This window comes from Podarcis bocagei (assembly GCF_964188305.1).
Source record: "Podarcis bocagei genome assembly, chromosome: 5".
NCBI lineage: Eukaryota > Metazoa > Chordata > Lepidosauria > Squamata > Lacertidae > Podarcis > Podarcis bocagei.
In genome coordinates, this window is record NC_138129.1 from 18,625,130 (window position 1) to 18,647,415 (window position 22,286).

Genomic DNA, 22,286 nt, shown 5'->3' on the forward strand with positions numbered 1-22,286 from the left:
ATGGGTGGGGTACAAATAATAAATTATTATTATATTATTATTATTATTATTATAAAGTGAGGTGACCAACTCAGGCAGCAGGACTCACAGGATCCAGCCTCCAAGGAACGCATTGCCCGCTGCTTCTACGCTGGAGCAAGGGTGGCAGCAACAACTGCAGTGGACCCCTTGGAGGCTAGATCTCCCCCATCCTTGGCAACCCCCACTCCCAATGCCACCTCTAGAGCAGCCTCTTGCAAATAGGTCTTGGTCTCTCAGGTCCTAGTAAAAGACTCTTAACTACTACACCACATTGGCTCTCTTGCAAGTAAGCTCTGTCTTGGCAAAGACCAGACACTATCATTGCTGGCCAAACACTTACGAGCTTATTTATGTAAAAAGAAAAAAAGAAAAGAGTTAATTGATGTGATTAAACCAATATATACAGTAACTTCAAACACAGGCTTTCCTTTTAAAAATAAATAAGTTAATAATTAGGCAGCAATCTTCTGTGTATTCAGCTCTGATCATAGCGTACGTTTATGCTTTTGCACATTAATGTTCATAACTTTATACTCCTACAGACTGAAAGAATGGTTGCAATCAGGACTTTTTTTTTTCAGCTGGAACTCAGTTCTGGCACCTCTTTTTCTAGAAAAATAGGACTGGTTGCAATCCAAAACTATGCAGGTCTCTAATGCAACTGTATAATTGTGCATAGTGGTGATCCTTCTCTTCACCATCCGAGTGAACAACAAAAAGACTCTGAACTACTTAGTCCAGATTGTGGGATCCCCAATCATTCAAAAACCACCCTGAACTCTGCAGAAAGCCTTAACTGACACATATTAGGGTTCCATTTCTGCAAGAGTGACAAATGCACCTTTCGTTGCCCAAGTGTCTAATTAAATTAATTTAAATTAATGCAGACTCAAACATTCCATTAATTAACACAAAATGTTAAGTCAAATAATACAACTTGGTCCAGAGTGGGGTTGGAGTGACGGGGGAACCCAGCCCAGCCCAACCCACATTTCCTTGTCAAAATCGTCTCTAAGAGATAAGATGCTAAATGGAACTCACTTCCAAATTGTTCCTTCTCATCTGTTTCTGTCAAACTAAATTATTTATCCATGTTTAAGATTTTCCCCCAAGATGCATTGCAGACCTCTGTGCATTTCAGACATTCTTTAGTTATAATTAGAGACTGAAGTTAAAAGTCACAAAATCCAGATCTGAGGCTGTAATTCAGAAAGGTACTGGGGGGGAGGTGTTCTGTAACATTTAGCACACATATTAGTGTTGTAGGATGTGTCGTATTTCAAAAAGCACTAATCATTTAAAGAGGTAAAAACTTTGCGCCACTGTATTACAGCCATACAAACACATTGGTGGTCTTCTCACCTCAGATCCAATCTGCTCCACAGAGCACCAAATAACCTACTTTCTTAGAAAGGAAAAATATATGAAAATAACAAGATGAGATGTGGAAAACAGTAAGAAAGGACTGGATAGAATTGTGAACATTATTTGGACAGATTTGTGGACATTAAAGCAGCAGCAAGAAGATGATTGGATCCCCTACGGATCTTGAAATATGGGTACCCCCAACAAAAATTTAAAATCCGGCTTTGTAATTTGGAATTTATGTGATGTGATGTGATGTGATTTGATCGGTCGGTTAATAAAAATTATTTTTTTAAAAAAATAACATACTTTCTTGCTCTGCAGGGGCTTATGTTGCTGAAATGTTATCTAGAAACTAGTATGCTATCACAGGCTTCAATCCAAAATCTTGTTGTATGCTTTGCCATAACATATCCACGTGTGTCCCTCCTGAGTGCGGCTCCCCATGAATGTTCTCTACAGAACGTTCTCCTCAACCTTCAAGAATGTAAAAAAAATAGGAAGCTGTCTTATTTTGAGTCAGATAACTGGGCTATTTTGCTCTGCATTATCCAGTGGCGTAGCGTGGGTTGTCAGCACCCGGGGCAAAGCAAGTAATTTGCGCCCCCTAGCCCGTGGATTTGCGCCCCCTAACCCTAACCCCCAGATGTTGCGCCCGGTGCGGCCGGCCCCCCCTGCACCCCCCACGCTACGCCACTGGCATTATCCAGGAATGTGCAGTGACCACAAGATTTACCTTGTGTCTGTGTCTGATCTGTAACATTTGGAAACAGCTCGCTTTCAGGTCCACAAAGTTTCACTCAGATTTGATCTGTTATTCAGGTTCAAATCAGATCTATTAAAACCAAAGCTTGCTTTCACCCCTATTGAAGATAACAGAGAAATTAAAAACAACTATAGCTCCCCCCCTTTTTTTTTGCATAAGCAGATGAAATATGCAGGTAAAACAAGCCCCTCCAGAGTGGATTAAGCCTGCCAAATACCAACCAGATCCTTCCAGGGTGTTTGTGCAGGGAATATTTAAAGTTCATTTATTTATTTTTAAAAGAAGAGGCTTTATTTTTTTCATTTTTTGCCAGAGTTGGATGTAAGTATGGTTGTTGCTTCTGAGTAAATGAAGCTTGCCTGTGTTCAAAAAGATAAGTGCTGTGATTTTTCTACAAGGGCAGAATTTACTGTTCTGGGATGGGGAAACAGAAATCCCATTCTCTCCACTCGTGGAATTTTTTATTTTTTTTTAGTGCAGACTGTAAGGGAGGTTCTGCTGGGTAAGAAACCTGACAAATAGGTCCAGTGGTTATTGTGGTAGGTATACCTTTGTTGTGAAAAATGGGAAAATTCATTTCTTTTGCCTGCCACCTCTCACTTGAGAACTGTAGTTTCCCCCTTAACAAATTATGGTTCCCATGATTCTTTGGGGGGAAGCTGTGTGCTTTAAATGTGCTTTGGTTGTCCTTAAAGAGTATGCTGTGGCTCTGCCCCAAGGTAGAAATGAAGGCAGGAGAGGTTAAAAAATAAATCCATTGCCATCCACATATCATCTGTGCCCTTCCCTTTGCATCTTGGCTTCAGCCTCTACGTCACAAATCTGTTAAGAGAAAAATCACTGCCAAAATCTTCTCAAATTAGTGCTGGTTTTAAACATGTTGGTACCTGAAGTAATAAATAAAAAAGTTGAAATGATGAGCCACTTTGATAGACGTATTTTAAACGACACACAGAGTTAGAGGTCAGAAAATTGAAAATTGTGCCTCCATAAGATCTGCTCCCTGAAGCAACTGCTTCATACAGCTCCATAGTAAAGCTGGTTGTGTGACAAACACACACACACAGACACACACAAACACATCCTGTACCACTGGGTTCTGAGGCTCCTGCCTTGCACTGAAAGAAGCCTCAAGTGTCACAATTAGACATTTTAAATACAAATGCTTTTACGCACACTTGCTCTTCTATGCAGTGGTGCACTGAAGGCTTGCAGCCCAGAGTAGAGCATCATCTTTGCATGCAGAATCTGTGCCATCCAGTGGCATAGCGTGGGTTGCCAGTGCCCAGGGGTTGGTTGGAAAGGAGGGAAACTGAAGGCATTTATGTTCCAATACTTTTAGAAATATAGTTAACAATCAAAAGGAAAAGTAAGTGCATTGAAGTTTATCATCAACAGTTTGCAGACTGAGCAGACCAAAAGGTCTTCCCCACTAAGTTGACATGCAGAGAGAACCTGGCACCACTGTTTAAAAAAAGTTTTTTTTAAGCAAGGATAAAAGAAAAACCTTTTCCCCTTTGTAATGTAAGAAGGAACCACTTCCAAAATTTTGGAGGAATTTCTTTTTTCCCCTCCCATGATTTATCATGATTTTGCCACCACCCACCCACCCACACAAAATGGTCAGAGAAGACATTTTCAGTTTTAGTTTGCATTTGTCTTGTGTAGCTCACAATATATGTGTATAGACTATGAGACTTTGTTTATTAGAAAAAGAAAATACGTTTTCTATGGTTTCAACCACTTTGTAGTATGAACTTTTATTGGCCTTTTTGCTGCTCGCTTTAAGAAGGTAAGGCAGGATATAATAAACATTTAAAATAAACAAATAAAAACAAATTGGTACATAAGGGACGGATATCAAGAATCAGAGATGGACATCAGAAATCTCATTCAATCTCATCATCTATATATCTATCTAACTGAAATACATTACATGAAAATAATGAAGAGTTTATCATGTAGGCAATGTTTTGTTACCATTTGACAAGAGAAAATATTTAATACCATTATTTTCCCCCCACAGCTCTGGATATTAGTTTGAGTGTCACAAATAATTAAATGCTTATGAGTAAGAGACATCTTTAGACGTTTTGACAATACGTATTAAGAGGCGCTTTAAGGGGAAATCTGCCAAGTGCAGTTTTTTATTTGCAATACTGAACAATGATGCATTTTGATTGAGTTTATGCTATATCCCCCCTCCCCACCCTCCCTTCACACTATGGAACAAGAACGGAAGAGGATAAACATGAGGAATGAGGGAAACAGCTACCAGATTTCCAGTTGTCCAGATATCTGAATTGCTTATGTTTAGCACAGCTTGAAGGCCACGATAACTACAGTCCTGGTTTTGCCACAGATGTGGGATGGATGGGGAAGGAGTTTCTGTGTGACCAGACACAAGCTGAAGAGCCATGACACACAGGCTGCAATCCAGAGCACTCCCACAGGCACAATGAGGCACTCCAAGCTAGTCATGGCAGATGCAACTCAGTAAGAGCATCCTTCTTCCCCTCCCATATCCAGCAGTGAAGAAGCCTGGCCTGTGTTACTGGTGTCTTGCCACATCGCCGACACAAAGTGACTAACCTTACCTACATACACTGTGCAAGACAAAAGCTTTCTTCTGCAATTTTTAAAAGAGAGAACAGCAGCATCCGATAACCCTGTCTGAGCTTTACTGAGAAGATATGGCATGGGCATGGATGCCTGGTGAGGAACAGCATAAAGCAATGCATTGTAGGTGAGAGAACAGCTTTCAGAGCTGGGTTGGCCACTGTGCTAATCGATCTGAAGTTTTTCAGACTCAGAAACCACTTTTAATCCCAAGCTACAGAACGGGGCCCGATGTAAATATTCAATCATGTGTCCAAGTTTATTCTCAAGTCTGTCCTTTTCTCGTTCTTCCTCCTTGTTGTAGCCCGAAAGGTATAATGTGTGTTAGGAAGTTGCAGCCTACCAGTGGGTGGTACAGAGTGAACTGTTTCTGTATTCTAATAACATCACAGTATTTCTAGGTGCTTCATTTGCAGAGATCATTCCTTGTGGTCCTCTGATATACCCTGCAGCTCAAATCATGGTGGCTCTTCATTACTGGCTCGAATAGGGAGCAAAACAAAATCAGTGCGAAAGCTTAGCATATTGTTCAGCGGTGCAACCTCAAAACTATGCTGCTAGAATTGATCGAGGTATTTTGTCCGGCGCCTTAAGCAGTCCCATTTTTTACTGAGCTATCTGCTGACAATATTGTTAGAGTGATGCCAATGCAGCATTAATTACATTTTGCTCTCTCTTTTTGGTTTCGTGTTCCTGTATGTTTTTCCCATCATGGAACAATTCCCCACGATGACTCTTGCAACAGAGAATTCCCATGCAAATGCATTTGGTGCAGATGAGGGAATTGCCGCCTGCAGTTGTGGGAAGCTGATCATCCAGTGATGGGAAAAGCACGTTGTGCGAATGAACTGTTAGTCAGTCCCATGATATTGGGTAGCACTTAATTATGTTTCCTTTGCGGAGCACCTTTCAAAGTTGGCCACTGTGATATCATCACTGGAGAATGCTGCAAGGATACATTACTCTGGGCATAGCCTTGACGTTTAGGGCTGAGCCAAACTATTCATGGTTTTCCACAAATGTTTCTTGGAGTGTTGAAAGGCATCTCAACCTGTTGATGATTTTTCAGGATTCCTTGCGAAAAATGCTCACTTATTCATTTACATGAACTTTGGTCTCAATTGCCATGTCACCCACCTGATTGGTTAGGTAGCATTACAATATAATCACTTTTAGGGTATGATCGCCCAGGCATCTACTCTCTTATATAACCAGGAAGCTCTCTTATATCAGATTAGACTAAGTGCCCATTCTCACCAGCAGCAGTTTGCCAAGATCCCTTGGATATGCAAAGGATTCAAAGATGCTAAACAGCAATGCAAAAGCTGTTATCGCAGGAAAAAATTCCACCCCCACTTAAACTTAAAAATCAAAACTGCAGAATAATCAGCCCAACTGCCTTGAAAATACATGTATGCATGCAGAAAACATATGGGTGAATGTATAAACGAATTGCATGTAAGTAGTGTGCTGAATTTATACATTTCTAAATAATATACAATATCTGCATGATTTGTTTTAGATGTACCTAAGAATGCATGGTGGTAATACAAGGTTGTATATGGAAATTACCAAATGAAATGCATGCACATACAGATAAACCCATTGCTTCCTAACAATCCCGTAATTATCCAGCTTAAATAGTGAAACATCTCCTTTGCACTTCTGGTGCCAAAACAGCCACCACTGTTCTATTCTGTATGTTGCTTATTATTGAGTACATAATGAATCTCCAACGATAGAACATGCTACTTTGTTTTAGGTGGGAGTAAGTCCCATTGACCTCAATGGGGTTTTCTTCTGAAAGGACATCTATAGGATTGTGGTGCTAATTTGCCCATCAAGGAAGCTGAAGTAACAGTGCATATCCACCAAATTCAACTGCTTAAATAAGTAAAATAGCTTAAGACAGATGCCTCAGCAATGTTGAAACAGCGAATGCCTAAGCGCCACATTTGTAGACCCCTTCCTATCAATGCGGGACGCGGGTGGCGCTGTGGGTTAAACCACTGAGCCTAGGACTTGCCAATCGGAAGGTTGGCGGTTCGAATCCCCATGATGGGGTGAGCTCCTGTTGCTCGGTCCCTGCTCCTGCCAACCTAGCAGTTCGAAAGCACATCAAAGTGCCAAGTAGATAAATAGGTACCGCTCCGGCAGGAAGGTAAACGGCATTTCCGTGCGCTGCTCTGGTTTGCCAGAAGCAGCTTAGTCATGCTGGCCACATGACCCAGGAGCTGTACGCCAGCTCCCTCGGCCAATAAAGCGAGATGAGCGCCGCAACCCCAGAGTCGGCCACGACTGGACCTAACGGTCACGGGTCCCTTTACCTTTACTCCTATCAATACATGCAACTTCTCCAGGCAGATTTATACAAGCTTCTGTGGCAGCTCCAGACTACTTAGTTTGTATCCCACCTTTCCTCATTTTGTATCCTACCTTTCTCCATTTTAAAGGACATAAGACGGCTCCTATCACTCATAACTACTATTTCTTCCCCACTGGTTACTTCATGGCTGCTTTGGCCAGGTTTATCAATATTGCAGTTCAAACTGCAGGATGAAGAGTTTGGCACACATCTCTAGCTGGCATCCTTTGTTTGTCTCTTTCCTGCCCCTAAATTGACATGCTTTAAGAGATCCGGCTCTTTTCCTAGAAAAAGTCACTTACCGTCTGGAACAAAATGAGATGATCACCTGTGTACACATAGAATTACAGATCTGGCAATCTTTGAAGGGGATTTAAGAGAATGATGGTGTTGCAAGATGTGCATCATTATGCCATCTCATAAACCAAACCACGTTTCACCACTGCACAGAAGGACCTCTCAGTAGTATCAGCGGAAAAGACCAGAGAAATACACAGGCTTTTAACTTCTGCATTCTGATGCCTTTGATTCCATCCCTTTTTCTTTCCTAAACATGGTTAGCTGAAATCGCACAGTAGATTTTGATGGATATAATTATTTTCATTAAAATAGCAAACAGCATGGTGCATCCTTTTCCAGGGCAGATTGTACAGGAATTCTTACAGAAACAGGCCAAATATTGTATGTAGGAGTGACACCTTGGGAATACTTAATAGTATTTTATTTTATTTTAGTTATAATAGCAATAGAATTCTTTACAAGTTAGAATTCTTTACAAGTTAAGATCAGCTACATCTTTGTTTGATGTTCAAAGGAGAGAAAACAAGAGTTGGGAAGTTGTTTTAAAAATTAACTATTATGGTAAGCCAAAATACAAATCTTTTAGGAAAACTGGGCTTTTCCTAGTATACATACAGAAAACCAGGCACAACAGGTTTTTCAATTAAAGTAGTCTTCTGAGAGTGATAGAGGAAGAACCAAAAGCTTCTTAAAACCCTTATTGCTTCACATATTTGCCACCTGGGGCTATGGATCTGTTCTTCCCCAGTAAAAAAAAAAGTTTCTGTCGCTGCTGTTGTTCTTTTTCTGACATGCCCAATTTTAATGGTTATTCAAGATGGATCACGCTATTTTCACACGTTCGATGGCTCTGCTTTTCCATAACCATTTAAGGTAGAGAAGATGGTGCCTATCACACTCCCCTTTGCATCATGAACAACTTTAATGAGGTAGGGTATCATTAGATGATAACAGTTTTATGCTGAATGCAAGGAGGAGAATATAGGCACTTACCCAGCAAAGAGCAAGATAGAGAAATAATAGATACAATATGCAGAGATGAAAGAGCAAAGACGGCATCTCATTTACATTAATACAATAAAAATGCAGCACTAATGCGGCAACTTTTCCCTCGGAATTTTCTCTCTCTCCCCCAATAAAGTTGAACAATATTATGTTTATTATCACAAAGAGCTTAAAAGGAAGAGAATGCATTTGCCACAAACGCATAAGCATTACAGCACAGCTCCTGGCTATTAATATGTTTGAATTTAATTGCTCCTAATAGAAAATTTCATCAAAATGAACTTCGTAGCAGCACCTGAAAACGGGTGGTGGAATCAATTGGAACTGAACATCTGCACTTGGCGAACAGCAGCCAAAGCAGAGCAAACCGATGGAAGCAGCTTGCTTTTTGCCTTCCCTACAATTTATACCACCAGCACAAGCATGCTAAGTTTTTTGTTATGTTGGGACTTAATATCCCCCCCCAACGATAAGTTGGGGGCTCTTTTGTTCTCTAACAAAACAACTGTCTCAAGTGGCCCAGAGCATATAAAGATTTGTTCCGTCTTCTGCAGTTTAGAAAACTAAATCTTCCTATCAGCAAGATTGCAAGAGTCACATTTCTCTATAGCCTCCCAATGGGTTGCTTAAAACAATACACGTGTGGACAGGACTGAGAATGGAGACCCACATAAATGCACATTTATTTAAATTTTGGAATCAATTTTTAACAAAACGACTGTTTCAAACAGTTTTGAGCATTTAAAAATTCTCTCTCTAGCAGTTTGGAATACTAAGACTTCATATCAGCAAAGCTCTCAGTGCCTTGTTTTTCTATAACCTTTTTATTTCTGCCTGGGTATGGATGTGGAAGAATGTACGTGTGGGAACTGAAAGCATGGAGATGCACATATGCACATTTATTTACATTTAGATATTCCTAAAGGAGATTCGGTTTCGCCTTGGCCAGATTTCTTGGAGACCATTAAACAGTATTACTGCAGGCCATAGATCATAAACAATGTATTTCCCTCCCCCGCCCCCTGCTCCAGAGCTTATTACTTTTTTTTTAGATAATGTTAGGCCTTTTTCTTCCTGATGGTAAAACTGTGCTTCTTCAGAAATAAAGAACATCTCCCCTTTTCTATTCTAAACCTTTAGCTCCTGATTCTAGTATTTTCAACTATTTTTAAATCCCTCTCTTAAAAAAAAAATAAGTGACTATCAACAACAGTTGCCAAAGGGAATGTGTAAATCTAATGGGGAACCGTGCTCGTCTGTGACCCATTTCCCCAAGAAATCTTACAAAGACACCATTCCCTAGTTGCTTTTCAGCATGAAGGTATGCCTAGCTCGCAATAGGCTGCATTAAGCATCTGGTTTAAAAAATGGCTTTAAAAGAGGCAAAATACCAAGCGCCTTGCATCAGAGGTTATCCTAGTAAGAAGGAAAAACTATTTCAGTTTCTAAACCTAAATGACACTTTGAGCATATGTCACGTATTGTGGGGCGAATCTGATGTTCATAGTATTCACAGGTCTTCTGGCTTTGTAAACTCCTGCTGCAATCCCAGGTCCCCTGCTCATTTTAAGGGACATTTTAAAGGCAGTGCTGTATTTTGCCCCACTAAACACACACACACACACACACACACACACACACACACACACAAACGCACACACAAAACACACACACACACACATTTAATTTCCAGTTTGTTTCAAAGAGAATGTAGAAAGCACTTCAGAGCACCATTTGTAATTGACAGGAAACACAATAGCAATAATAATGCCATTGATTTGGAAACACTGTTATAGGACTATAAAGTGACTACAGTAAAGAAAACCAGACCTCTCCAAAGACTCCGCAGGGAAGTTCTACAGGAAGGCTAAGGGCAAAAAATAACTCATGCCATAACCTTAACAATATCCTTTTATTTTTCAGATTAAGAGCCTAATCTCACTGTACTTTCAGTGCCAGGCCTTGGAACGAAACTAACAGTGCACTCCTCTGCAAATCTACTCAGAAGTAAAACCCATTAAGTTCTATGGAGTTTACGCCCAGTGGATGTAGGACTGCTGCCTAAAGCAGCAATCTTTGCACACAGCCTTGCTCAGGCATAAACCCTCACTGAATTCAGCAGCAGTCACTTCAGAGTAAGCATTTGTAAAAATGGGATGCAGTCCATAAGAATACGGTCTGTTGGGTTGGACCAACAATCCCACAAAATTCTCTTTCTTCTTTCTTTCTTTCTTTCTTTCTTTCTTTCTTTCTTTCTTTCTTTCTTTCTCTCTCTCTCTCTCTCTCTCTCTCTCTCTCTCTCTCTCTCTCTCACACACACACACACACACACACAATGCAAAAATCAATCATTCCAATTTGTTGAATGAATGAAACTAAAATCTTCTGCTGTGAATCAAACATGTTTCCAGCTGGCTCAAGTTATCAGGCTCCCTAAACCATCCTGCTGCTTGTGCGAGCATGTTCTGGAAGCAAAAACTTTACAAATGTCTTTAATTTCAGAAAGAAAGATGCCTTAATAAAATTAACAAAGGGGTATTTTCATAGCCAGGCTTTATGAAAAGAAAATTCGTGTGCTGTGCTGCCTACACAACGCTCCCCTGTCTGCAATACATTCCGAAAGAGTCTAAATGAAGACTATATTCTGCATTGGCAACCAATGTCTCAGCCACTAAAATAACCAGATTAGATTCCTGCCACAAATTAACATTTTCTTATGGTTAACATTTGAACTCTTAAAGTCTGCACAACAGCTTAATGCAATTTCTATTCTATGTCTGTCTGATACTGAACATCAGCACTTCATCGACTGAAGTTGAATATTTCTGCGGCCACACCTGAAAAAAAACCAGACACCGTATTTTGCCGAAAATAAAATCAAGAAAGATTATGGCTTGGACAAAAAAAAAAAAAAAATCAGGGAAAGGAGAAAATGTTTTCAAGTTTGCACTGAATTAAAAAAAAAAGTTATGGGGGTTCACCCATGCATAATATTTAAGCAGTTTTGAAAAATCAAAAATTTATTAGAGGATAATGAATATCACATTCTGGCTGGAAGCCTTTACTGGACAGAGTGCCAGCTCCTGGATTTTTTTTCTGGGCAGGAAGGAAAGTTGGGACAAGATGCTCTCCCCACCTTCGGTGAGTCTCTCTCTTTATCGCAGCAGATCCAGGGGTAGCTTTTCTGTGGGCTGCCTGCTAGAATGGAGAGCTCTTGGCAGATGCCCAAACATGGCAACTCCTGACCTGGGCCCTGAGTGTCGCTTGTAAAAAACCAAACATATACACCTTCCCTGGTTTGGAATATCTTTTTTGGAGCTGTGTCTTCAGAGAGGTGTAAGACCACTAGACGTCTCTCCCAGCGAACTAGTAAATGTTTCATCTGAACGGGGGTTGGACAAAGCTATGGGGGGGGGGGAGCAAAGACTTCTGTGACATCCTAATAAGTTTTTGTGAGCTACCAGCCACCTCATGTGTATGGGATGTAATTGGGAACTGCTAAATATGTGATATGATGAAATTCAGATTGGAGGCTGTCGAGGAAGTCTTTTAGCAGGGAACAAGAAGAATACACCAGGGAACAAGAATACACCAGGGAACAAGAAGAAAAAATTATTCTTTTATTTTGTGTGTTTTTATTGTTGTTAAGTTTTTATGTGGTGTCAAATGTAATGTTTTTCTTTTGTGTTTTTGTCTGTGTGTTATAAGAGAAAACCAACCATTTTTTTGGAAACCTCCCCCCCCCCCATATGTATGGGATGTTACCCTGAGGCACAGGAGAACTCAGGGCAACATTTCCTATATGTAAGGCACAACAGCAAGACTGTTGCTTTTAGTGCAACAGACTAAATAATGGGAAGATAAATGCTTGAGCTTAGGTTAGACCAGCTGCCTGGCACCAATATTTCCAAAATGCCCATTGCCCATTCTCATTGAGTATCATGGAGGAGCAGAGAAAGTCAGAAACAACATGAGAAATTTATGAGTGTGTTTTGCTTCCAGGATAGGGAGGACCACTAAAAGCACCCTTCATCAAAGGTCCCCAAAATCCCTGGATCAGAAAAAGGAAATGGTTATTCTTTACTACATGTGGGCATTTGAGATTTAAGGAGGAAGCACAAGGCAAAGAAATAAGGTGTCCTACAAGGAAAATGTAGGCTGCCTACAGGTAAGGACCGGGATGAAATTCCTGATCATTTATGAAGCTCATCCAGCAGCCTGGGCAAGCCATTTTCTCAGCCTAACCTTCACCCAGTTGCAGTGAAAATAAGGAAGGTAAAAACTGCAATGCTCCTTATGCACAATGAAACGTGCCATAGAAATTGGGAGGAAACTCTAAATTGCAGCCAGCTATTAAGAGAAACGAGTTGTCCATTTTGACAACAAAAATAGCAGTCCAAATACCATATTCTTATGAGCTGATATGGTGGTCCGTTCTGATTCACAAAATGAAATGGATATATAAAGGGCAGTGGAAATCGTGTCCCAAGTAATAATCTATCCAGATGGCAAATTGGTTGCATGTTAGATCATCGTGCTGCCAAGTGGCCAGGAGACTTCCACCCCATGTCAGTTAAAGATGTGTGGTGCTATTGTTGCCATCCATCTCACACATTTCATGTGTGGTCCCACAAGCCCAATCCACAACCAGAAATGGATCGGTGCATTTGCCTGATCCCCAAATGCAATCCAGATTGAGGCCGTCCCAAGACATTTTGGGCACTGGAGACAGATGCCAAGATGGCCTTGGTCTCCACCAAGGAAGAAAGTGATCAGGGAAGATCTACATGAGGAAAAAGGGAAGGAAGGAAGGAAGTTTGACATTGGGATCTGCTGGTAGACCCTGCTGCCTGAGGTGGTCGCCTCACCTTGTCTCTTGGGCCGGCCAGCCCATTTGATGGTATCAAATGGGTGGCCTTTGAGCCAAGAATGGGGCCATTTTATTCCACTTAAGAAGTTAAATATCTCTCCTCCTTTTTGAACCCAAATTGCTTTCATGAAATCCGTCTGTGTTGTGATATAAGGATATGAACTTGGAGAGTTTTGAAGCAAGAGTCTTTTTGGTGTCTTTGATGCGTACTTCCTCTCCCGAGGGGAAATACAAGGAAGACAATGTATTTTTATTTTATAGTACCATTCAGGCCTGTTTTCCTTGGTACCCAGTTTTATTGTCTTTCTAATAATGAGGTGAGTAGTAACATTGGATAAATGCAAAGCCTTTGATCATGATTATATACATAACACACATCTCTTACTATGCCATATATGAGACCTAAGACCTTGCTAGTCTACCCTAGAAGAAGGTGGATTGCTACGTCTGAAACGGTTGTTCACTATTTAAATAACTGGTACTATTAAGGTGCAAATTGCAACTTTTAAGTAATGATTGCTAATAGTCTTATGTTTACTGCCACACAAGGACTTTCATGAAAACAAAATCTGCATTATTCATTTCTAGCTCTGGTAAACAAAGTAAATGCAGCTGCTTGCTCCCTGTGTTGTACTTTTGAGCTTTTTGCTTCTTAAACAGGCAACCTATCAGGGCCCAGCAGAGACAGGAAAGAGAACCAAAGGGGGAGAAAAAGAAAAGTGCTAAGTCCAGATTTTACATTCCCCAGCAATACACAGCAAATTCACAATTTGTAATATAAAATATGCACATCTTGACAAGCTGTAGGAGGAGAGGAGGGCTTAATCCTGTGCAATTGGGTATGAAAGCTATTTCCTATATAGAGAAATAAAAATGGAATTAACATATCAATTCAGTCTTAGTCCTAGCTTTTCCTCTCCCCTCAATTGTGTTGGGTCATGCAATGGCTGCTCCCCAGAGACAGCTGCATTTTTTATAATTCAGAAACAACATTCTCGGCCTAATGCTCATCTTTCTCATCACGATGTAATCCCATTGGCTACAGGAGAATTCCTCCCGTCTCTCAACCAGGGGAGAAGAAGGGAATCAGACCGACAGTCTGCAAAGCACCTTGGGCTCTTTAGGGATGCAAGATAACAATGCACATGTAATATATCATTACAAATAAATGTATGATGTAATGTCAGCCACTGACCTAAAAATATTCAAACATCTGCTCAAAGAATTATGCAGACAATAGTTGGGGAAGCGGGGGGAGAACAGTGCTGTTGAGAAATGAGTCAAGGGGAACATATGTGTTTGACATCGCTGTTTTCCTGACTCAAAGTACGACTTAAACAACAAAAAAAAGAGTTAAGGACAAAATATGCCATCATCAAGCCCAAATAGCCCCTACTTATTCACTTACACCACCAGCTTCATTGCAGCATTCTGTAACATACAATATAAGGATCTCGGGGCTTAACATTAATTATAGGGGGGTGGAGGGGTGGAAATTGTCATGTAGGTAGATTTTCATCAAGCAGCGGGACATCCCTGCTGATTCACTTGCTTGTTCTCTCTAACCTTTACGTCGTTCATTAATCAAATGAAAAACCTGCTTTCGAAGTCAGTGCTGGGACGCAATTATTTACAGTTGTGCATAGGATATAATTTCAAGCAATGGCCAAAGCAGCTATGTGCAGGATCCTAATACCTTAATACCTTCCATCCCCTTAGAGACCAGCTTCCTAAAAAGTTGCAAACTTTTCCGAAGCATAATCCACTGTCATAATCCAATGTCCCTCCCTGAGCATGCAGATTATTTGTTTGTTTGTTTGTTCTAAAGAATGACAAAGCTTGCATTTAAAAGAAGGCGAAAGAGAATACTTGTTGTGCCAAACATCTGGATGATCAATTGCTTCCTCCACACCTTCCTCATTCTGCCTAAGGCCATGTTGTGGCTCCTGGACCTCTGAGACGTCCTTCACGTTATAAAACAAAATCTGTATACTAGAGCAAGGGAAATGAAAACAAACGTAACAATATTGCACGATGTTTTAAAGACACCGTGTAAACTCAAAGAGGGCTTGCTCCGAAACAGTAGAAACTTGCTCTCTATTTGCTATGTTACATGTAACCTTAAAGAACCAGCCCCCTCATAACTTGAAACAAATATTAAACAGGGGGCAATAACTTTTGAAAGCCAAGCACATATTTCACAACATAATTACGGGATATCATGGGCCCAAGTTATTCAAACTGTCACCCAGCAGTTTGAAAACCTCTACAAAAAAAAATAAATGTTCCAAAGTTCTTTTCAGGGGAGTGGCATCTTGGCTAAGGACCAAGGATGATACCAGTGTAATTAACAAGGAGGCTGTTATCATGCATAAGATGCCTATTGTATGATATTATTTCCAGGTGGTACACGAACCTACCTTTTCCGGCATCCCTAACCTCTTAAATTCCAGCACACTTCAGGAAGAAGGAGTGTTCAAAAGTCCGACGAAAAGGAAAATCAAGGAATGTGTACATGGCGGATCAGGGCTGCCAGCACCCACAGTGGCAACAGAAATGCTTTCAAGAGACGTTGGAGTCTTAGTTTATAAAGAAGCAGAATCGTAGTACATAGGCCCTGTATTCATATGGAAAATCTAAACTTGTACCGCTAACAAGGAAAGCTTGGTTTCTTTATTTCTGGCAAATGAGTGCAGCGATAACCATGTGGCAATACTGTTACTGCTGTCCTAAATGTCTCTCAGCAGAGTGAAAAGTAACCCCCAAATAAGACTCCCCAAAGAAATTGTCTCAATTATGCCTTTTGATTGTAGTCACCTAAAGCCCTTTTGTATAAAATAATCGTAACTAGCCTTTGAATTGCAATTATAATTTCTAATTTATAGACATATATTAGGGAGAATAGGGGAGGGGGATTGCCGAAGGTTGAACTGGGTCAAGTTTGTAAAAGTTTGTCAAACCCATTCTCCCCTCCAAGATTAATTTTCACATTTGAATAGTCCTCAAGCAGTACTGTGCAAGATTTACTCAAATGCCTAACCTGAAACTTTCCCACATTTCAAAGCTATATTATTCAGTGTCTAATGGAAATGCAAAGTGTTATCTGATGATCTGGCAGAGGGGGATTGGAGAGGGTTTTTAAAAAACACAACAACAACACACCAACAACTTAGCTTCACTCTACAGCTCTAGTCTAAGTGAACACAAAGAAGAAAAAGACAAATCCCACCCACATTAAAGCCAAACAAGATAATAATTGTGAATGTCTGGCTAAGAGATTCTAGAGGGCAAGACTTGCGTCACTGGCACTTAGGTTACCATAGTGAGTGATTTATTGATATGTATCAAGAATGAATAGATCAAAGGCAGCAAGATGACAGGTGATCAATCAAATGTCAAATCAAAGTTGGCAATCATCTGGAAACCTGATTTTTTCAGTGGGTGGGTCTGGTGGCAGAAGAAAATGAACTTCCCAGCTGCGCTACCCAGAAACAAAAATCCTAGCAAACTATTCTCTCTGTCTCTGTCTCTCTCCATAAACCAACCTTACATTAAAATACATGCACACACCTAAAATCCACGTTAACATTGTGCAGGCCTCTCTGCTCCCCCGTTCCTTCCTAGGCTCAACTTTTCCTAGTCTCTCTTTCCTCCCCATTTGCAACCGAAGCAGAACACCGTCCCCACCGTGGAGCCGCCGGAAAAGCCCTTTAAAAAAAACAAAAAACCCGGTGCATCTGACACCCCCCCCCCAAATCATGCAGGCTAGAAACAGTTGCATTTCAACTTGAATAGCAGCGTGGAAGCGAAAGGAGTCCGAAAGATTAATTTGATTGGAATCTAAGGGGCTGCCTCCTTAACCGTCAGAACGTTCGTTTTATTTCCTGTTGCAGTTTCTCCCCCCCCCCCCCGCACGCTTTCTTTCGCCACTGATGATCAAAGGCTTGAACTTCAACCAGCGGGTTCATCAACAGAGACAGACAGCACCCCCCGCCCCCGCCGCCGCTATTTCAGAGGGAGAAAGAGAAAGAACTGAACGAGGAACGACGCTATGGAAATGGTGATTATTATTATTATTATTTTAAAAAAAGCAAAACATTACTCCTCTAGAGGCATGCAAACTGCAGTACAAAATAATATATATATATATTAAAAAATTCCAAGAGCTCCTCGTTGCAAACCGCATAGCAGGGATGCAACGCGAAGATGATCAAAGGGGATTTGAGGGAGTTGGGGAGGGGAGAGAGGAGGGGAAGAGAGATGAGAAACCATGTGGAAGAAAGTTGGGGGGAAAAGTTTAAGAGGGAGACAGGACCCGAGCAGCGTCGGGACGAGGCGGAAAAGCGGTCTCCTTCCCCCCCCCCCTCCGCACCTCCGCGCCCGCCCTGAAAAAATAAATAAAAATAAGCACCGGTTGGTGCGAAAACTAGTCGGCTTCCAGGGAGGCTGATTCAATAGTGTCCAAGTTGCAAAGGATGGGGGGGCGGGGAGAGAGAGAAACAGAGAGGGAAAGATTGAAATAAAAATTATGGGTGTTTTTTTTTTCTTCCCTTTTTAAAAAATTGCAAAGACAAAATCTCTCCAAGCGCGTCCCTACAATAAACTGTGGGGGAGGAGGGGAGGGCTTAAAGGTCTTCGGGAGACGCCGAGAGGGCTGCGGCGAGTGGGTTGGCTCCTTACCTGCTGCCCGTTTGGGTGCCTGCTGTTTCCTCCTTGGCATCGCTGTACTTTCTCCAATCTCACTTCTCTTTCCAGATCCGAGGAGCCTTGGAAGCTCGCGGGGCTTGTTTTCTGTCTCTCTCTCTCTCTCTCTCTTTCTGTGTGTGTGCGTGTGTCTGTGTTTTTTCCCCTCTCCCTTCCCCTCCCTCCCTCCCCCCCCCTCTCTCTCTCTCTCTCTCTCTCCCTCTCTCTTCCTTTCCTCCCCTCCGCCGCTTTGCCTCCTCAGCGACCCACCGCCGGCAGCACTAAGCACCCGTCTCTCTTCTTTGGCACTTCTCTGACGAGATCAACCTGTTCGGATTCTGATTCTTAGGATTTAATTTTAAAAAGGAAAGGGAAACTGGGATGGGGTGGGGGGTGGGGAGCGGCTGCTTTTCTATCTATCTCTCTTTTTTGGTCTTGTTTGAACTGTTGCAAGACTTGCTTTGATGCAAAACATCCAGGAACATCAAATGCAAAAAAGAAAAGAAAAAAAGGTGCCGGGATTTATTTTATTTTTGTTTTGTTTTTTGAAAAGTGATCAATAAATAGCAAAATATAGATATGCAAAATATTTTTTTTTAAAAAAAAAAGCAGCTCAGGCGGTTGTTTCCCCCCCTATTTCCTCTCTTTCCCTCTCACCCCCCTCTCTCTCTTATTTCTCCCCCCCCCCTTTCCTCGTCGCCTCCTTCGCGTAGATCTATATGGCGGATTGGTGAGTGTTGGCTGAGAAAACTGCAGGTTTGTTGCTGTCAGATGCCAGGTTGTGAGTGATATGGAAGAGGACAGAGAAGCTTTGGATGGGAGGAAATCTGGTGTTCACACACACACACACACACACACACACGCACATCCACACACGCACATCCACACACACACAGGCACAAGCACAGGCAGGGCGAGGCGATGCCAGCGAACATCGATCCACTGAGCAAACTGTACATTAACAAACTCCTCCTCCGCGACCTGATGACAGGATGAAATTTACTCCGAGCAGACAGAAGGCAGTCAGTTTATTAAAGAGACAGGGCTTTGCTGATCACAGGCACTTCGGCGGGAGGGGGACGGAAGGAGCGAAAGAGACCACCTTATTCAAGCAATCGCTCCTCCTCCAGTGCCAACCTGTTTGTGTACTCAACTCACCTCTCTCCTCTCCCCCCCCCGCTAGCCCCCCTTTCCCATCACTGCAGGAAACTGGACCAAATTGTGCCAACCCCCCACCCCAATCAGGGCACTGGAAGATCTATTCCATGCAGGATCCAGCCTTGACAAGCAGCTGATCAGGTGAAGTGGACAGTGCATCTGAGCATGTTCAGAGTGCCTCTCCCTTGCCAAGGATTGCCTGAGATATTTATAGGGGCTCACACACATACACCATCCTGAATATTAGAAAGGGTTTAAAAACAAAAAAACACAAGCCATTCTATCTGATTCCCTCTCTTTCACACACACACTTGGGAGGATGGTACATGATAAAGTTCTCTCTTTCCCACACTTTTGAAAATAGATTGCTGACAAGTTCTCACCATCAGAGAAAGACACCCAGGAGGTGTTGGGTTGCCTCTGGAACAAACTGTATGAAGTTTCCTTTATTTCCTTTTCCTCTGTTTCGCACAGGTGTTTGGCGGCGATAGCCAGATGAAGGCTGTAGCTGCTTGCAGCTGGTAGGCAATGAGAGAAAACCCCTCGAATTGGAGGAGGCCATGGAGAGGTGAGTGGGAGGAGGAGAAGGAGGAAGAAAGAGGGTGAAACAAGGGCAACACGATCCTTGAGGCTTTCCTTCCAAGAGCATCACTTTGGCGTAGGAAGGAGAAGAAACAAAATGCGTGGACGCCACAACATGTGCATTTGGACAAGTGTACACATCTGGTGGGCCCCTCCTGTCCGTCACAGCTTCCTGCTCTGCGTACACCAAATCTCAGTGCACACGTGTTTGTCCGCCACACGATATGGCATACATGCAGCTTAGCCACCTGGAAGTGATAACCGTGAAGGAAATCATCTTGTGTGAAGTGGCCCGAAGGAGGAAGTAACATTACAGTCCCACTTATCGGAGAGTGATCCAGATATATTGGAAACATCTGGAGGAGCGGCAGTTTTGGATGCGATTGTACATTCAGCTGCATTAATGGAGAACAGAAGAGGATGGAGAAAAAAAAGCAAAAAGCAGTGAGGTGTCTGAGGTAGCTGGGAGAAGCCGTTTGGTGGAGTGGATCAAACAAGGCTGGTCTTAGATCAGTGAAGAATCGCAGCTGTCTCATGCCACCATCAGCCATTGATTCATCAGTTTCTCTGTACAATGAGATGGGGTCATTATCTTTTGGTGTGCAATAGATTTAAATATCCACAAATGTGCAATAGTTATTCAGTGGTCCAGGACCAAGTGCTAAAGCTTTTGTGCATCATACCACTTTCAGCAACACAGTTGTTTTCTGGGAGTACCCCCCCATAAATAACAGTCAAAGATGCATCTAACAAGAGCTATAGACAAAAGAAAGCCTTACCAATTCTCTGCCAAAGAAACCAGTCTCCGTTTATGTTGCTGGAGCTCTTGACATTTTTTCTCAAGACAATGCTTCTTTTGCATGATACTCTGTTTTCCCCTGTATTCAGTCCACAGTTATTTTGTCAATGGGAATGTGAGATTCTACCACCCCAAACTAGAACCTCCATTGCAATTATGAGCAGGATGTGGAATGTAGTTGTCAAACTGAGTTCATGGGGGATCCTTTGGACAAAGGCTTTGACGAGAAATCTTGCTTCTTTCCAGTGCCATTTTGGTGAGCTTTGGATGTATCTTATTTTTCATTATTTAAAGCAAAGATTTCATCTCACCGTTTATCAATATATATTTTTTAAAAAACCAAATAAATAAATTGCAAATGTTATTGAATAAAAAAAAAACCAATTGTGAAACATAAAATGTTGCTTTCTAGGACAGATGCAGCTACAGATGTTAGGTCTTGTATGCAGTCACCCACATGGCATCAAAACAGACTTGGACAACCTGTTACATTACAGATTAAGCTCACATTCACAAGGTATACTTCAGTATAAAGCATTAATTTCTCCACAGAAATTATCAAGGGGGCATAGACATTATCAAGGGGTTAAACAATGTATTAAAAATCAAGACAAGTCTCATGATAAAAGAAGCAGGAAGTGTAAAATGAAGACAAGCAAATGTTCCATTAGAATATTCTCTTGGGACCCACCCAGAATGATTACTACTACTACTACTACTACTACTACTACTACTACTACTACAGCCTTTGGCAACTGTCTAGATGATTTGAACTACAATGCCCACCAGCTTCAGCCAGCACAACCATATGCAAAGGCTATTAAAATAATGGGATAATAAAATTATAGTCATTGGACACCCCCCCCCCAAATAAAGCAGGTGAGCATCCATGGGGAAAACTTTCCACAACTGAGGTGCCATCACCAAAAAGGCCCCGATTCTTCCATCACTTTCCCTTTGAAAGCAGAGGCAACTGGTGCAGGCACTGCCAAACTAATAATTCAGCAGCGTAGGTTGGCATCCGTCTGTCTCGAGAGACAATGGAGGAGTCTGGCAGTGTGATGCAGCATTACAAAGGCTAATGCAATTGAAGGCTACATTTACAGGAGCTTATAAGATGGTCCCTCATTTTTCGGCTTTGGTCAGACTTTACATTGAGGAGTGTGTGTGCCGTTCTGGGCACCACCATTTAAGGATATTAAAATACTTAAATATGTCCAGGAGGCAGATGATGAAGATGGAAAAGATTGAAGGATTAGGGTACCATTAGTTGGGGGGGGGGGAGGAAAGACTGTTTGAAGCACTTGTCACATAAGATAATGGAGCAGATTTCTGTCACTCTAGATGAAACAATGGGTTCAAATTAGATGGAAGGAGATTTTGACCAAACACCAGAAATAACTTCCTGATGGTATGAGGTGATTGACAGTAGAATGATCACTTTGAGGCTTTAGAGCTGAGGTTTTCTAGCCCTCCTATCAAAGATGCCATAGAGGCAGGATTCCCACATGAACAGGAGATTGGACTAGATTGGACTAGACTGCCTGTATGTCCCTTTAATTTCTACGATTCTAGCAAGGTCAGCAGCATCAGGTTTCACTGCAAGAACAACAGCTTCAGAAGCTCCAACAGTAGAGCAGACAGTCCAGAGTTGGGTTTCTCTTGGGATGGAGGATGGTTTGAGGAGGAAGAAGGTAGTGAGATTAACTTGGGTGGGGAGCAGGTTTTTGAGGTGCTTCTTTTTTCTTCTTCA

General features: G+C 41.8%; 1 protein-coding gene and 1 long non-coding RNA gene across 5 annotated transcripts in view; one reads left to right on the forward strand and one right to left on the reverse strand.

The window, feature by feature from the left end:
• TSHZ2 (teashirt zinc finger homeobox 2) overlaps positions 1 to 18,633 on the reverse strand; it is a 335,932-nt gene extending 317,299 nt beyond the window's left edge. For 2 of the 4 annotated variants that reach the window (XM_081196078.1, XM_081196077.1), the window contains exon 1: positions 17,992 to 18,632. In XM_081196078.1, coding sequence (XP_081052204.1) covers positions 17,992 to 18,031 — 40 coding nt within the window. In that variant the 5' untranslated portion in view covers positions 18,032 to 18,632. Of the gene's footprint in view, positions 1 to 17,991 lie in introns of all 4 variants that reach the window. The other 2 variants (XM_081196079.1, XM_081196080.1) reach the window with 1 other exon arrangement.
• On the forward strand, positions 17,090 to 20,913 carry LOC308588391. The gene is made up of 2 exons (XR_014008698.1): positions 17,090 to 17,371; positions 19,627 to 20,913. It is a non-coding gene; the product is annotated as an uncharacterized lncRNA (long non-coding RNA).
• The last annotated feature ends 1,373 nt before the right edge of the window (positions 20,914 to 22,286 follow it).